The sequence below is a fragment of the Apostichopus japonicus genome, chromosome 14, assembly GCF_037975245.1.
Source record: "Apostichopus japonicus isolate 1M-3 chromosome 14, ASM3797524v1, whole genome shotgun sequence".
Lineage (NCBI taxonomy): Eukaryota > Metazoa > Echinodermata > Holothuroidea > Aspidochirotida > Stichopodidae > Apostichopus > Apostichopus japonicus.
In genome coordinates, this window is record NC_092574.1 from 6,353,395 (window position 1) to 6,372,112 (window position 18,718).

The following is an 18,718-nucleotide window of genomic DNA, read 5'->3' on the forward strand; positions in this document are numbered from 1 at the left end:
TTCACCTGGTCCAGCCCTTAATGAAATGAAGGGAAGTTTTGTAAACAACACTTCGTCTTTGCAAGCAAGCACCAGCGCTACAAGTTTAGTATTCCGTATACATATCTATGGTTTATGTCTATATGATTAGGAAATGAACACATAGTGGGTCCACCCAGTGGTTCTTTCAAGACGTGGAAGTCCAACCATTTAGTATAGTGAAAAGCAAGGGAAAATAACCTCGTATGATGAAACACTCATCTGTTATCACGTCATAGAAATAAAGGCTAGGTAAATCCAGTAATACATCAATAAACTGCGTCATTAGTCCTCCTAGTAGGCCGGTGCGACCGGCATGCATGAGTTGAATGGGGAGGGGTGGGGATGAGGAGAGACTGACGAGGAGATTAGAAGGAGATAGGTGAAACTGGAAAAGGGGGATGAAGGGGGAAATAAGTAGATGAGTGAGTGATAGACGAGATTGACAAAGCTGAACATTAATCTCATAATCTCAAGGTTGATGTACTGTTATGATCACGTTACAACACTTGGCTTGTTATGAGAATAATGAACGCCAAAACGGACCTCCCATATCGGGCATGAAACCTACGGAATGAAAACTGTATATTTATGTGGTTATACCAGGGAGTTGCTATATATGGACTCGCTGGATATACCGTCTACAAAGTGCAGCCATTAACCAGATGCGATAACGAACCTGTTGTTCGTCTCTCAAGACGAGACTATCTTCCACTAGACAGTCGCACGATGTATTCCAAACAGAGAGATAGAGTGAGCATACCAACAATAACATGTAACAAAAACAGGCAAATCCCATAACAATAACAACTGCGGATCTATAAGACTTCTGACACCGTTTAATTCCTTCCCGATGGTGGAGTTTCATTCCAGGGAAATCATGTTTGGTTACTCCTTCCATTACTAATGTCTCACGTATGGAATAATTGCCTTCGCATGAATTAAATCTTGTCCTTGTTAGACAAGTTCAATTGTGTAACAACCGTCTTTTTGAACACCACGTATTACAAAGTGGAAGTATATATAGTCAAAGCTTTTACTGCTTGATCACGTGTTTGCCTACAAACTACAATGTACGGCAACACGCACGTTTCCTACGTCAATTGTGATGATCCTTATACTGCATGGGACGCCCAGCTTGATATATGACATCGTAGTTGCCAAGGTGACCGCAGTCAGGTGTAATGGGAGGTGGTTACGCATTTCAGGATTAACAGTAGTTTGCCACAGGGTATATACAGCTAAGGATAAATACATACATACACCGATAGGGTTAACTGGCTCAAAATACAGAATTGACGCTACCACACAGCTCAGTAAAAAGTCGTATGCCTAACGACACGGTAAAAGTTGACCTGAATGTTAATTTTTGGAGAGAATATGAGAATTCACTGGTTTTACGTATCACAATTTATTTACGGGTCTGGGATAAAGTTTCTTAATATCGTGTTGTTAATTATCATATATGATTATGCACAACAATTAGGCTAGCGTACTTTTAAAATTTCCAAGTTAAATTGTTGTTGACGTTGTTTAAACAACGTCCGCTTAAACATGGCTTCGAGTTCTCAACTGAATAAGAGATTTTAAAAGTTATTAAAGTCTTATTGATTTGTGTACAGTTACCAATTCTAGGATAATTATATGGTTCGTTCGCACAACGAAGTAAATGGGTGATCATTGGATAACTTCATCCATCCCATCGAGGTCTATTCTGGTGTTTATTACAATTTGATCAAATATCACATGACAGATGTATACTTCAGCTTAACAAGACTGTGCCAATAAACAACATCTCGAAAATGGCACAAATAAAATTGAATGCAAATTTATGATTTGTCCGAAATTAAGCAATACACAGAATGATATCATAGTTAATAAAACGTCAATATTATTTTCACCAAACAAGTTAAAATTGTTTGACAGATAGGACATGGTCGTATTTTCTTAGTTTTAATCCCCTTTCCTTACCTTCACAGAACTACTGGCTCGGAGCAGGGAGTTGTTCCATAGCAACTCGCTGCTCGGAGTAATTTCATCATCCCATATGCTGCAACCTCCTGAATATCTGTGGCTAGTTTTAAGTTATATACTGAATATTTACTAGTTTATACTGAGAAAAGTACAATAGAAACGATTAACGTGGTAAAATAGCGAAAATTCGACAGCAATTGTTAAGGCATATATAGCTAGAGTAGCCATTTATTTTATTCTTTTCTCAGCCACGCAGACCGTCACAATGTAACATAAACCGTACTTTAAAACACCACATATTAAGCAGTTCCACTGTACGGAAGGCTTGCATACCAAGTAACAACATGATAAATTTGCATAATTATGCAAATCACTTCTTGTGAAGCTCGGATTTGCGTAGCTACAATGAGTATGCAAATAGGGATACACTGTGGTACATGCACGGGTGTTGTTGCAACTGGGTTAGATTTGGGCAGCCATAGAGAGAACGGCGGATGTGCAAATTCGCGCTTGATTAGATCAGGCTGTCTGTAACGTAGCTACTCAGAAATCACGCCAAGTTGTACTTTGGACGATTTTATTCTTAAACAGTTTATCAGTAAACATTATCTACACAAAACAGTACCTGATTTAGAACAAGATCACCCCCCCCCACCCCACTGTTAGCTCCAGTCCCCACATATTTCGACATTAAAATCGCCGTCTTACAAAGATACGCTATGAGCGCACCGTAACACAATAATAGCCTGCTGACACTACAGTTATTCCCATAGCAAATACCCCCCACCGCAATTTTAATCGTTCAGCGAGAGTCCGGAATAGAATATAAAATGTTCTTTTCAGTTCAGATATTATTTATTAATCTTCGCAATAACCTGATAAGAAGACCCCAAGGATCGGATGATACCAATATTGACAGTTTTGGTCTTCAGTCTCCGTTGTTGGTTCTCGTGTGGTGAATACCGCATCAGTACGTACAGTAGTTTGAACCGGTTCCGGGGTTGTTGGCAGCATTTGACATGTCTCCCTCGTTACCCGATTTATCGACAGCATATAGACTTAACACCACCGAGTACGTTTCTAAGTGTTGCGGGATAGTCGCTACCTGAATTATCATAATTTCTTCGTCTCCGTAAGGTGCAGGAGAAGACATGCAGATTTCCATGTAAAACATCGGTTTCGCAGATTTGAAGAGTTTACCCATCTTATTACGTAATAATGAGCTGGGGGAAGTAAATTGAAACAAACTTGTCTACTAGTACGTGTATGTATATGGTGATTGTTCTACAGAAACCAGTGTGGTAAAGGCCTATGTTGTGTTTGTAGGCCTACCAGGAAAAACGCCATTTTGAACATTTGACGCCACTGTAAAGGAGACAGTGTAATGTCACTGATTGTTGGTAAACAACCACGTTGACTATTTGACTCCTTGGTTGATACAGATCTTGGTGACTGGTAGCTTATATAGATGAAACGAATAGGGTCGGAGTTATGTGGGTGGGTTGGGGGTGGGAAAAGGTAGTTGAAACTTTCTGCATTCTCCTTCATTCAGATCGAACGATAAGATAAATGGCGGTAACAACATTACAACTACACTGGATTGTTTGGTACGTTTTTTCGATAGACCCGTTCATGGTATGACTAACCTTCAACACAAGAATGTCACTATCCCCCACCCCCACCCTCTCACCGCAATCTCGCCATGGTTATGACACTTTACACACATCCGCTGCGCGTAATCAGAAGGGCAAAAGGATGAACAGGACAGAATTCCTCTTTCCCTATACTCACTAATCAGACAACAATAGATCTAATTTGTATTTTCCGGTCAATGATCCCAAATGACAATTAAGATCTTTTAGAGGATCTTCATAAAATAATACCAATCGGTCCTTCTTTGATTTGATTTGTCATTAGGTCACTCCCCCAACTTAGAATAGAATAGCGTATGTTGTATATACATACCAAAAGAGTCGGTTAATATCCATGCCACATCGGTACACGCACTGACGATTCAACACGTAGGCCTATGTTAAAATAATAAATCCCGACATCGTAAAACCCTGAGAAATACCGTGAGTATATACCGTCGTCCTTTGTTAAATCGGCACCTATATATAGAAAACAAAATAACAACACATCGATGGAGCTTGTTACCCTGACCCGTTTCCCTCCCCCACCAGAACAAATAAACAAAAACGAGAGACTGAAAGGAATAATACAAGGTTGACAAATATATTGTCGTGCAAATAATTAACGAGTGTTACAAGATTTACTTGGGGAGGGGTGGTTGGGGCGTGGGTTACGTATTATTTACTGGTAACATAAATGTAGTATGCAAAGTTAAGAAAAAAGAACTCAAACGTATTGCGTATATATACATTCGGTTGTCGTACATCAGTCAGCATACCACATCAATAAGTTGGAATATATACACATACCAGCCTCGTTGTTACACGCACCAGCGATACATGATATTCATGCCAACCAACTCTGTTTATAGCTCCATGGTCATACTGACCACACGGGGTGTACATACGATCCTGATTGGCCAACACACCATACGGCATACACGTATCATCCCAGTTGACATATCAACCATACGAAAGTGCATACGTCCCCTGTTTTCATGCCATTCACATCGGGTGTGCATTTACGAGCCCTGTTGTCATAACAACCACAAGGGCTATACATACCAGCTCCGTTGTCGTAAAGTTGTAGTTGGACCGGCGCTCCAGACGGTGTTTCTACCGTGGCAATAACCGTTGCACCTACTACCGAACTAAACCGTTGTCTTACTTCAGCGTAGACAACCATCGGTACATTGTTAACGACTCCGATCGGTGAACCGCATAAAAACGACGATACTGTAATCGGATCAACTCCTTCTTGAGATGAATATGAGGCAACAGAAACAATGACGTCATGGGCTACAGTGGTATCTTGGTTATACATGATATACCTCCATTCACCTGGCTGTGAAAAAAATGTATGGAAACAATAGATTGTACATATATAACAATGATAGGTTATTGTTTTAGAACAATCACACTTGTAACTAGGAACAAATGTTATCAATACAATGAAAACACAACATGTAAGAATAATAACAGGTTATTGCATCAAAACAATATTTCCAAGTTGTAAGTACAGTGGTAGGGTATTGTGTCAAAACAATAGGTGCAATTGGTCACAACATTATATGGACGCAGTATAGGCTATAGATCTCACTTGTAAGAACAGTTCTATGGACAATGACAGCTTATTGTGTTAAAACAATATATCTAATAGGTCACAACATGATATGGGCGCAGTATAGGCTAGATCACACTTGTAAGAACAGTTATAAGGACATTGACAGCTTATTGTATTAAAGCAATCGATGCAATAGGTCTCGACATTACATGGGCGCAGTATATGCTTAATCTCACTTGTAAGAACAGTTCTAAGGACAATGGCTGTTTATTGTATTAAAACAAATGTTATAGGTCTCACATCATATTGACGCAGTGTAGGCTAGAACTCACTTGTAAGAACAGTTCTAAGGACATTTGCAGTTTATTGCATTAAAACAAAATATGTAAATGGTCACAACATTATATGGATGCAGTATAGGCTAGATTTCACTTGTAAGAACAGTTCTAAGGACAATGACAGGTTATTGTATTAAAACAATAGATACGAAATGTATAAAATATGAAGGGCTGCTGCATCAAAACAATTGATATCAGATGTAAGAATAATGATAGTTTATACCGTCGAAACAATGTATATCACATGCATGATTAATGGTTGATTATTGTACCGAATCAACAGAGATGGTGTATTCAACCTTACGTACTATGTAAGAGTACATAACGATGACATTTGTATAAATCAACAGAAGCAAGAAATATATAAATATAAAGTAATAAAATAATATAGAAGCGATGTCATTAGGACATAAAGTTCAATATTGTTTTCACTTTCATAAATTCCGGAAGATAATTTTAGACTGTTACTCGCAAAAATTTGTAGATATCCTTCATTTTGTAAAACATTCTGTAACGCTTAATCGGTATAAGATTCCGGGGGCGCCCAATTATTCTCTTCCGAGGACTGAATCAGTCACGGTACAGACAATGCTTCGGCATAAAGCCCTCAATAATAAATAGAGAAACAAGCACTTAAACCACAATGGTTACAAGTACTTACGATCAAGGTCTCAAATACCGAAGCTAGGTCCTATAACATGATACGTGTAAAAAAGACAAATACAGTTACACAAATATTGTCACAATGGTGGGTGCTTGGGCTACTACCGAACAAAACGATTAAGAACGGGAGCGAATACTGACTCGCAAGTCCCGGGATCTGATTCAGTTGAGCTGATGAGCAGACGTCACATGACCTGTAATTCTTACGTCACTGTTCACATGGAAAGCACGCTTGGCTATAAACAAAGACATGTAGCCTACAAAAATAGAGGGCGACAAATATGATGAACAACGGTATCACAATACATTCCTTGATCACTAGTCTTCAGCGGACTTACCTCGGCGATGTCGGGTATTCTTATTGTGACTTTCTTGAACGCTAAATTCTCCTCGTAAAATACCGAAAACCGGTTAAAGGTCTGTCCACTAGGTGAACTTACTGTAATATATACTGCAGCTGCAACAACAACAAAGCAGGAGAAAATTACGACCGCCGTAAGTCAATGTTGATCAATGAAAGAAATCTACCGCTAATTACAAGATTTAACATTCGAACTCTTCCTCAAAACAACAGTTCCACCGAATTATCCACACCTATATGCTCGCAACTATCAAAAGAAACTTCTTTATTGTGAAGGATTAATGCGAATCAAACGTGTTAGGTTTCATCGTGAAAGTGTATTTACCTTACTTTTTACTGTCATAATAAGGTCACAGAGCCCTTTTTACACCACTTTCAAATTACGTGTATGTTCCAGAGTGCTAATAAAGTCTCGTCAACAGTTTTTGGAATGATCAATCAAATTAAACTTTGGATGGAAAGATATAGATAAAAAGCCTTCATCTTTGAATTGTCAGTGACCTTATTGACCTCAGATGACATTTGACTTCATTTCTCCCTTACATGTTTATTCAACTATGACTGAACATTTTCGGCCAAGTGATAACTAAAATCTGGAAATTAAACATTTACAACTGACATATGTATAGGACCCTTGTGATCAAAAGCACGTCGTATGGACACACAAATACAGTCACCCTCACACACACACAAACCACACAAACACGTAGTGGATCGATACATGTATTTAATATCGCATAGCTATAAGAGCGCCTTTCGCCATTCACACTAGCGATCATCAGTCGTTCCTTGTATATAAACAATGATCATATTTGAACGTCAAAGGGCTCAGTATAAAATTTGCTAATATTTTTTATTTCAAATCTTCAACAAATATCTCATTTGCTTTTACCTCCTCCGGATGGATTTGAGTGAAAGTAGGTGAATTCAAATGTTGTTAATCTCCCAACGTTTTCATCGATGACAACACTTCCCTGCATAAGTCTATCACCAACGTCAAAGATTATAACAGCTAATTGAAGCTTCAAAAGAACAAACAGAGAATGAGAGACTCCTACTGTCTTGTAGCGGGTCATGGTGTAGCTAAGAGAGGTGGGAGGGGGATTGGGGGTGGGGCAGGAGAATGGACTGAAGGGACGAAAGACACTTCCTGTAACTTGTATTGTAATTAGTGATAAAAGTTTAATTCCAGTGACCCAACAGATCTAAGCGGCTTTTATAGCTATCCCAGTAGTGATTTATTTTTCCCCAAACAGGTTTGCAATTACGGAGTTTTTTCAGCCAATTAGATTGCTCTTGACGTCAGCATCAATAATGACCATCTCTTTGAAGTTGGAAGACATACACAGAATCAGAAGAATGATAAGGTCGATAGGTCGTAAACATGTCAACATGGATGAGTTTATTAGTCACTGAAACATGGTGCTTAAGCCGAACTGATTAATTTTTGTTATTGATTGACCTGTGACACTAATTAAGTTAAGTCTAGTTACGGGGTTTCCTTCCAAACGTCCTAAATGTACTTCTAGTGCTTGGATCACGTGTTGACCTAACTTATGATACATACGCTACATTCCATTGAGTTCGTGTTTACGTTTTTCTAGATTCGTGAGCCGTTCTATTGAAATATGAATTCGTTTCGTGGAATATGTACACTAAACACAACTTCATGACGCGAGTTCACGAGTCTTGTACGGAAGCGTAGAAGGGACATTGCATTGACGAGTTACCAACTTGACAAAACGACAATTTTCTGCAAATTGACGAGTTGCACACTTGCTACGTATACCATCTCGACAAGATGACAAAATTCAGAAAATTGATGCATTGACGAGATCCGTTATCTCGTCAAAACATCAATTTTCTGAATTGTGTCGTTCTGTCGAGATGGTAGTAAGTGTGCAACTCGTCAATTTGCAGAAAATTGTTGCATTGACGAGATCCGTTATCTCGTCAAAACGTCAATTTTCTGAATTTTGTCAACTTGTCGAGATGGTAGTAAGTGTGCAACTCGTCAATTTGCAGAAAATTGTTGCATTGACGAGATCCGTTATCTCGTCAAAACGTCAATTTTCTGAATTTTGTCGTTTTGTCGAGATGGTAGTAAGTGTGCAACTCGTCAATTTGCAGAAACTTGTTGCATTGACGAGATCCGTTATCTCGTCAAAACGTCAATTTTCTGAATTTTGTCGTTTTGTCGAGATGGTAGTAAGTGTGCAACTCGTCAATTTGCAGAAAATTGTTGCATTGACGAGATCCGTTATCTCGTCAAAACGTCAATTTTCTGAATTTTGTCAACTTGTCGAGATGGTAGTAAGTGTGCAACTCGTCAATTTGCAGAACATTGCTGCATTGACGAGATCCGTTATCTCGTTAAAACGTCAATTTTCTGATTTTTGTCACGTTACCATCTCGTCAACTCGTCAATTTACAGATAATTGTCGTTTTGTCAAGTTGGTAACGCGTCAATGCAATGTCCCTTCTACGCTTCCGTAGTCTTGAATGACTATACACAACAATACATGACAATAGTTTGAATCGGTACAACACGTGTGTGAGTTGCGCGACTACTTTAGGACTCTAGTTAGTCTAGATTTTCCTGTCTAAAATTTGGAAAATGGTACGCGAATAATCAAGGTATACCGGGAACTATTTAATAAACAACGTACATAAAGTACTAAACATTTTGTAACTTCGAAGTGAAGGTTCAATGGTGATGACGTAACTCCTCCGACCAATCATGAGCGACTATTTACACATAATTACAAACCTGTTTTGGCAACAAAATTCGCAGCCCTGTACCCCTCCCCCTTCCCATCCTGATACAATCAATAGATTATCTATTTCACCATAGATACTATATAAGTTCGATTATCCAGGGGAGATGATTAAGCAGAAAGTCGGATAGGTACACTAATCTTATGCACAGATGGAACGAGTAAGAACTGTATAAATTTTGATACCTCGTTCCAGGAAATCCTTTCCAATCACACCAATAAACTCCATGACAATCTTAAAGTATTGGAGAATATGAAAGTCCCGTAAAACCGTCTAACTTATCAATTACACTGTAAACGAACTTACCTGTACGCGTGTTCCGAAATCACTAATTGCTGCTCCTGAGTTGGCATTGAGAGCGTCCCGTAAACCGGTAGAGGCAGGGCTATCTGTTTGTAAATATAATCGGCCACCTAAAAGACAAGTGATATACTGATCTCAATAACGCTGACTTTGATACTTTGCCTTTTTGTGGGTCCTCAGCCCTTGACCTCAAGTGACCTGTAACTTCCACAAAAACAATAGGTTTTTTCTCCTCACTAGAAATGAATTCATATACCAAGTATAAGGTTCATCAAAGCTTAACTTTGGAATTATCTTGCTTTAGCTTGGTATCAGATTTTGGCCTCTATGGCCTCAAGTGACCTTTGACCTCTACAATAACAAAATCATCCAAGAATTTACTAAGGGAAACCTCATGTGAGATACATAAAACCTAGTATAATTGAGTTGACTTCTTTTCTACGAAAGACAAGGGTTTATCTTTTTTTTTTCTATTTTTCTTTATAGATGTTCCCTTCTAATTATCCATCATATAAGACAATTTTCAATAACTCCATGTTTTGGTGATGTGAAGGACGCTTCTTTAATCCATATTGAAGGCATTGCCTTGTTTGCTTATATTAGACTGACAACATTTGCCAGTATTGTTTGTTTGTTTTTTGGTCCGGGTACTGTCCTGGGGACGGAGTTCCAGTTCCACGACTGTCTTCAATTCGTGTCCAGGCTTTATCAAGAAGTTCTCAAGACAAGAAGAAATTGTCATTACCAAGAAAAATAGTCAATATTTAACTTCACAACTTTTGACTTTCATTTTCTCCCAAGATAGTGCGGAAAAGCGTATACTGCAAGAAAAGTTATACTAACTGTCTTATTAACTCACTGTTTAGTACTTAAATGTTAGCAAACTGTAACTGGATAGGCAGGTAGCAGTTAATTGTTCTTTTATCTTCACATGATCGTCATTATTGAAACTATAATCTATAAATATATTTTTAGTTGATATTGACTACAACCTTTGACCTAAGTTTTCCTTGTTTATTTTCTATAGCATTTGAAACTGACCAATGGTACAAAAAATGAAAACTTACCATTTGATATTTTTGCTTACCGGTCATTGCGGTCAACTCTACAAGGTTTTGTGAAGCTGAATTAGTGATTGCTACAGCATCAATGGTAACCTTATTTCTGATATATTCATCCAGCATAGACATCGTGCGAGCACGGTTCCCGTCCTCACCGTCAGTCATAAGTAATATCTTACTACCTCCCGGATATCCGAATGCCCTCAGCATCTGAGACAGATCAGAACGAATCATATCACAGGGAAGTGCACGAAAACTACAGCGGTTATTCTCTATGTTGGTGGGGTGGGGTTGGAAGGGGATTGGAAGGGAGTCGGGCATCTAGGGAAATGAGATGATGACATTATTCTAGGCGGGTAGATGTTTGGTTTTTCGAGTTCCGCCCGTGATACTGTGATATTTTCAATATGTAAAGCCAACCACGCTAAACCTGAAACGATAGTTATGCTTCCCTTGTAATAATTTTCAACTTTTAGGATTGGAAAGGAAGATCATTGTTTTCGTTGGGAACGAAATTTTGATAAGTCTGTTTGACTATGCTGTTTCAAGGTGACTTTGTTATCTGATAGAGTCTTTTCTGTAGTATCCTAAGACAGGACATACAAGTATACCTATAACAGTGTGAGGGATATCACTCACACGTTCAGGATTCTGACCCAATGGGAGAAGACGGAATATGAACTTCATCTATATGGTATACCTATGGTGAGTTTTCACTACGCATTTTTCACGCACGTACACCGAGCTCTGTACATAGCACTATCGGATTTAGGACTTCCGTGATATATGCCACAAATTAATATCAAGTATTCCCCAAGAAATATTACAATAACTAAGATAACGTCCGTAACGGTATTTATGGACTATTGCAGGGGAATAAACAGGAACCAATCGAAAAATACGTATAGGGGAATATTCCCAGTATATTGACATGGGTAAGATGAAATATTGCGCAATTCAATGGTTAACCATTTGTACGTCTCTATCGCACGGGACTGAGCAGCCTCCGATCAAGCTGTACACTTCCACGTAAACAATGACAGATGTATTGTGATTGGGTTTGATCGAACGCAATGAACGATGATCATATAGTGACGTCAATCATTATAAAGTGGATGACAAATTCCTCACGTATTGATACTTACATTTAATGCTGCTTCCATACCGCAAACAATACATGTTCCACCGTTAGCATCCTCAGGGACAAGGTTGGCAAGAGTTCTCCTGACAGTGTCTGACGTCATTTCCTGTAAGTAGCTGACGATTGTCGCATCGCTATCAAAGTCCACAATGCCGATGGAGGTCCCTGGAGCGGCCATTGTAGAGATATAGGTCCTAACAGCATCGGCACATTTCAAGTACCTGTCATTTGTCTATACATATATAAAAAAATATACGTTTTGGGAATATTTTACTTAAAACTATTTCTTTTTTGATTGAGGAGGGCCACCTTGGGCACCCGTATGCTACAACACTTCTAGCCTGCCTTGGTCTGGGACAACGCCCATGCAGAAAGTGCTAATCCCAACCTCATGTACTTTGTAGTCAACAATCGTTTTTTATTCCTTCTGTATATTGATTCCAGTCGTGTTAAACATTTTCCTTGAACTGTGTTACTGTATCAGTTATTTGTGTTGTCCCAAACTATTCCCTCGCAAGAAGAGCTGGGTAGGTCGAAAGGGTTTTTACCTTCTCTTACAAAATAAGGGTCTTCCTATTCCAGGTGTTGTTACTTAGAGAGCGCGATAAACAGTTGCTTCACAAAGGGTGAACTTTTTATATTATATCTAGGAAAGGGGTGGGAGGGGATGAGGACGGGACGGAGGGGGAGGTGTAGGGGATCTATGGTGTAAGTCAATTAGTACGCAAGAATTACTTCCACTTACCCTCATACTGCCTGAGGTGTCCATGACCAAAACGATTCGCGTAATCTTGGATCTCACCACGAAGAATGTCGGTGTGACGTCATGCACCTCTCTCGGTGGATTATTCGTGTAACCTTCAAAGGAAACAAATACGGTTTACCGGTGGCATACTTCTAATATCATATCACACACCATTTCAACAACGCAAGTATGACCGTCAGTTCAAATCTGGGGAGGAAGGGCAGTCACAATTGTAGAATGCATAACAATGACATTTTATGGATTGTTCCTGTTTCCAGATCGTCAGCATAACATAAATTCCTTACAAAAAGATGACGCACCATTAAAATCTGGATGCTCTCGCATCACCTCCCAACAGCTTCTGCCGTCGCACCTTTCATTTTGTTTGGTTGGCGCTTCACTGTTATGGAGAGTACCAGGATCATCCGGGTTGTTATCACAGAAATTCACGATCTGCATAAGATTGAAATAAAGTATAGTTCATAGCATATTTACATATTTTTTTTGAGGGGGGGGGGCTGTAAATAACCCACAAATTGCAAAAACAAAACGCAATTTGATAAACTTGCTGTTGCCCGATTTACGTGAAGACAGGAACGAAAGCTTGAAGTTTAAGTTCTCTAAAACAGTTAGTCCTAAATTTTGACATATATATACTGATAGAAAATGATATTCTGATAGACAATGAACAGAGGAAGAAGTGAGGGAAAGACACCGTCCATGCACAAACGTAAGAAACTTTAATTTTACTTAAACTAATAGATTTAACGAACTTAGTGTCAGTTTACCTGGTCAAAGCTCAAGTGAGAATGCATAATTGATCCAGTGATGTACGAAGGTTGGATGCGTCTTGGTATCATTATACACCCATTCTCGTAGCCATTTGTCTGATCTCCAAGACAACGTCTATAAGGTGCATCTGGTCTGCCTGTATACTTCAGAGGCATGTAAAGCCAATCACTTGTGCACCTACACATAATATTATATACTATATTAGGTAACGTATATGATCAATTATATCACTTAGGTATGTATCTCTCTCTCTCCGTCCACCCCTCTCTCTATATACATACACACCCACCCACACACGTACAATCTGAGCATTACAATGGTAGTAACTAGCAATAGCGGGAACATATGCCACATTTGATATGACCATCACCATGCCATGAAAGGTAAATTTCCATAGAAATTATGAAATATGGACTATTAACACTATAATTATAACCTGATACTCACGAGACTGGTTCCCATATTTGATTTCTTTCTGAATAGTAAACATCCTTTGCTCGATCTTGATCTGTTAAATGATCCGGGTATTCGTTGAAGAGACCCCATCGGTAATGACCCCACTCATGTACCAACACCCTTCCTATCAATTAAAGAAAGTTATGTTTTCAGTTTAATGGTTTTTTTTTGTGATGATCAGATATAAGCTTCTCATTTTTTTTTGGGGGGGGGGGGGGGTTAAAGTGGCTAAAACTTAACTGCGTCTGTCTGTTTACAATGAGTCGGTGGAAGTTTAATTGAAACATTCGATTTTATTAGGTATTAATTTATCACGGGGTTTTCTTATTAATAATTCTCTACACTTCCGAAAACTCTGCCGCTTTATTTTGTGCCTCAGAGAAATGGATAATACATCATTGGGTTAGACGTCATCATTGTTTTTTTTTTTACGTCTTCATTGATGTAGACGTCAACATTAGTTTGGACGTCATCATTAGTTAAGACTCATCATTGGTTTGAACGTCATCATTGGTTTAGCCTAAAGGAGCTTATCATAAAGTATTCTGAGACCGGAAAAGACACGGAAATATTTCTTGCCGTCAAACTTCCACACAAATTTCTACTTCTCACCGTAATCGCCCACAAAGGGGATAGAACGATCTGCGTTCAATAAGAATGATGACGTTATGTGGATGTAGAGTGACTGCTCCCCACAACCAGCAAATTGCTTTGTATACGGAAATGCGTTGTCGGCGCCACCGGGCGAAAATCTGGGATTATGAGCTCCAACAAGGATGTCAGCCCCTTCGAAACGTGCATTCCCCGGGGCGGTGTAGGATGGGCTGTCAGACCAGGAAAGCGGAATGAGAATCGTGACTTCTTTGAAATATGTCCTCTTTTTGGTTGCAATGTAGAGGTAGGCCGATCCGCTAATGAACATTTCCTGGTAAGAAAAGTTTATATACTGTCTGTTGCATCCATCTTAGATGAAAAGTAAAACTTAATTTTAATTCGACCAAAAAATGATAATAATAGTAATATTGCCACTTTGCGTTCAGCAGAAAACTTTTGAGTACTTTCACATATGAAAATACTCAAAGGTTTTCGCATAGCGCATTAGACTATGCAATTCTCTATATAGAGTTGGAAAGCCTAAAGGAATTGACCCTTTGATTTGCGACAATCAATCACGTTGATATTTGACCATGATAATGATCAATGCAAAGAATAATGGGGTAATGAAGGTTAAGGGCGTCGAGTGTCGGGATATTTTACAGCCAGTCAGAACAATTTTTTAATACTTATAGAGCAAGCACGAAATATGATTTATACGAATATACAACAGGAACAAATTTACTATAAAATTATTACATATTCACCACTAATCGATTAATAGCGTAAACTTTGAGAAAGAAACGCACTTTGAGTAAGGGAACACTAAGCTAACTCAATTGTCCCACACCCCTCCCGATCGCGATATATATATATATATATATATATATATATATATATATATATATATATATATATATATATATATATATATATATATATATATTGTTTTCGAAATACAGCGAGATGAAAGTCATGAATTATTCATACCTTTTCATAAATATTCAGATAACTTGTTTCTCAGCCACGAAAAGCATTAACGAACAACGTTATCACTGTGGGCTACTACTTCTACATGATGTGTTAGAAAGTTCGTATTGCATTGTGTGACGATATGATTGGTAAGTACTCTGTGTAATTTGTAAAAGAAGTTATAAGTTTGTGGTTGCGTTGTATGGTGAAAAGAGTATCCAGTGAACGAGCAGATTTTTGAGGCTCATAATTCCCCATGACCAGTCATAGTGAAGAATGTCTCGGCCTTTGGATCAATTTCTATAGATAATAATGCATTGAAAGTTCACAAAGCTACCAATAACTTAAACTAATCATGTTTTAGCATGACAATGCAGTAATATGCAAAAACAAAGTATACCAGATAAAAGAAAAATGATTATTTTTACCAAAAAGTTTCTCATGTCTACTGAAAATGGCTTTCATGTTAACATTAAAAGGTTAATTCTCTATCAAAGATACATTGACAAATTGCATAACCCCCCCCCCCCCCCATACAAAAAAGTCCTGCACAAAATCCTGCAGGATTTTATGCAGGAATTATGCCAGGATTTGGCCACATCCTGCAGGATTTATGTAGGATTCCTACAAGAAAATTTGCAGGATTTTTAAAGGACTATGCAGGATAATTTATAGGATTGTACAGGACTTTTGAAAGGCTTATGCAAGATAATATACAGGATTGTACAGGACTTTTGAAAGACTATGCAAGATAATTTACAGGATTGCACATGACTTTTGAAAGACTATGCAAGATAATTTACAGGATTGTACAGGACTTTTGAAAGACTATGCAAGATAATTTACATGATTGTACAGGACTTTTGAAAGACTATGCAAGATAATTTACAGGATTGTACAGTCATAGTGAAGAATGTCTCGGCCTTTGGATCAATTTCTATAGATAATAATGCATTGAAAGTTCACAAAGCTACCAATAACTTAAACTAATCATGTTTTAGCATGACAATGCAGTAATATGCAAAAACAAAGTATACCAGATAAAAGAAAAATGATTATTTTTACCAAAAAGTCACTCATGTCTACTGAAAATGGCTTTCATGTTAACATTAAAAGGTTAATTCTCTATCAAAGATACAGTGACAAATTGCATAACCCAGGCCTCCATCTCATATGGGAAGCAAAGGTGCTGTCAAAATGCAAATTTCTCCCAAATCTACAGCAAAACCAATATTCTTTATAAATTGTTTTGTGCCTTTACCAGATAAAGTAGTGAGCCCCTGACTGCTGACTGACAAAAAATGCAAAGTCAACTTGTGCTTTCAGGGATCACATCAAATGAAATGAACCGGCCAACTGGGGCTACCACGATGGGGTGATACTAACATAAGCAGACTACAAGATAACATTAGGTACATAAAATCATACCAAACTGCAGACCCCCACTTCATAAATTGTTCACGTCTCTTTTTATACATACTGTATGTGATGACATTATTTTGGGGGAGGAGAACGTATTCTTCCGAAATCTTACCCAAATTTTACACACACACCAAGATGATCAGAACATGAACCATGCATTTTGAATGTAAGTTTATTGAAATAATATGGAGGAGGGGACAGGGGTGGTAGGGCCACCTGTTGGCAGAGTCAAGTCAAGGGGGGCAAAAACATTTCAGCGGCAGTTCTCCAATATTTACCTCATACTTATCCCAAGTGATGTGGTGTTCACAAAAACAATAGGCTTTGGTATTTTCAGGATAGAAATTTACAAATAAGGACTGCATAATTGTATGCAGTAATTGTAAAGATATGGTAGAACGTGTAGGGATAAAATGTTACCAAAATTCTGACCAATTTCCTTTCTAGGGCATGTGCACCAGTAATGTATAAAATGCCTTGACGGCCTAAATAGATTGATACACAGTGTCAGCCGAGTATAACTTTAACACATTTGATTTCCAAATAACTTCCTTCAAGAACCTTAAAAAGTTGCCAAAGCTTTCCCAAAATCTTTGTGTCATCCAAACAATTTGTTTAGAGGAGTCCAGATCCTGCCATCCTTATATACCGATGCTTCCCTTGATCGAGAAAAAGCCTTTATGGGCAAATCAAATCTTTGAATTGGGTGGAACATATATTTTAGGATGTAATAAATTAGGCTGTAGGCACTGTCAAATATAAATTGGCTGGGAAACCATATAATAAAACAACTACACATATGTAACAGAATAAATAATAAATGGACAAGAAGACCTTAAAACTAATATTTACCTTAATAGCGTCGATTAGTTCCAGGTTTTCTGGCTCGTCTTCGTGGATTGCGACCACAATTCCCGTGTATTCGTTGTTTTCAAGTTTAACACCAGACGTCTTGCACATCCCTGTTACAGGAGACGTGACTAAAGAAAGGATCACAGAAACCAAACACAGTGATAAAGAAAGCAGTGCCATTTTATAACGACTGGTAGCAAAGTGTGCTTAGCCAACCAATTTCCAATTGGAACCGACTAACGCCAAATATGCTCTCTGTCAGTTGAGTGAAATTGTGTTTACTTGCTGACGACATCAAACAACAAGAACTTCTTCATCGGTGTATGGACTGACTGTCGTTGCAAAAGTGATCGTAGTCTTGTTAAGACCCTAGTATATATGAAAAGCCTAGTGTACCTTTCTTTTTCACAAGCTATATTATGTTTTCCCTTGATTTTGGCAGATTTGCTACAGAAAAGCGAAGAAGCCAATCAGATTTGCCAATCCCCAAAATGTTTATTCATGTCCTCCCTCTCGCAGAATACAATCACTTGGCAGAACATTTTTTGTACCCTGCGAGACGGTCGGTTATTGCTGTGGAAGAAACATGATCTCACATGACATGCAATTTCGTAACTTAGTAAAAATAACCAGAGTGCAAAATGCATTGTGATTTCGATGACTTCAATGCACTAGACTTCTGCTTGGTAGTATAACCAGAACTAGCTGTTACAATAACATGATGGCATGCTAACACAGGTCAGTCTACTGTACGTGGTTATACACACCTCCATCAAACACAATAGGGGTCTTGTACTCAATGTTATGAATCCACACACCAAGTATTACAAAACCAAACCAAATCTCTAATAACTTCGCACATCAAGGTTGCAGAGAAGTCCACTTATGGACAATTTAGATTGGAATATGCCCACGAAACTTCAAAGAATCAACTTGAAAGAAGCTAATACAGGTCACTGAAGGTCAGCCCGAGGTAAAAGGTCACCCAAATGCAGGTCGACTATTGTATTACAATAGCATAACTCCCAACCTTGACTGGACATTTGGTTCTCA

At 38.3% G+C, this 18,718-nt stretch overlaps 1 protein-coding gene across 1 annotated transcript; it reads right to left on the bottom strand.

Annotated features, from left to right (window-relative positions):
- Nucleotides 1-453: 453 nt before the first annotated feature.
- LOC139979689 (calcium-activated chloride channel regulator 1-like) lies at nt 454-18,095 on the bottom strand. The gene is made up of 14 exons (XM_071990725.1): nt 17,666-18,095; nt 14,438-14,750; nt 13,817-13,949; nt 13,366-13,546; nt 12,898-13,030; nt 12,578-12,690; nt 11,837-12,064; nt 10,718-10,901; nt 9,634-9,740; nt 7,442-7,571; nt 6,527-6,645; nt 4,689-4,968; nt 3,958-4,103; nt 454-3,215 (listed from the first exon to the last, which is right to left on the bottom strand). The coding sequence occupies exons 1-13, from the start codon at nt 17,843-17,845 to the stop codon at nt 3,970-3,972; spliced, it is 2,235 nt and encodes a 744-aa protein (XP_071846826.1). The 5' UTR covers nt 17,846-18,095; the 3' UTR covers nt 454-3,215; nt 3,958-3,969.
- Between the last annotated feature and the right edge of the window lie 623 nt (nt 18,096-18,718).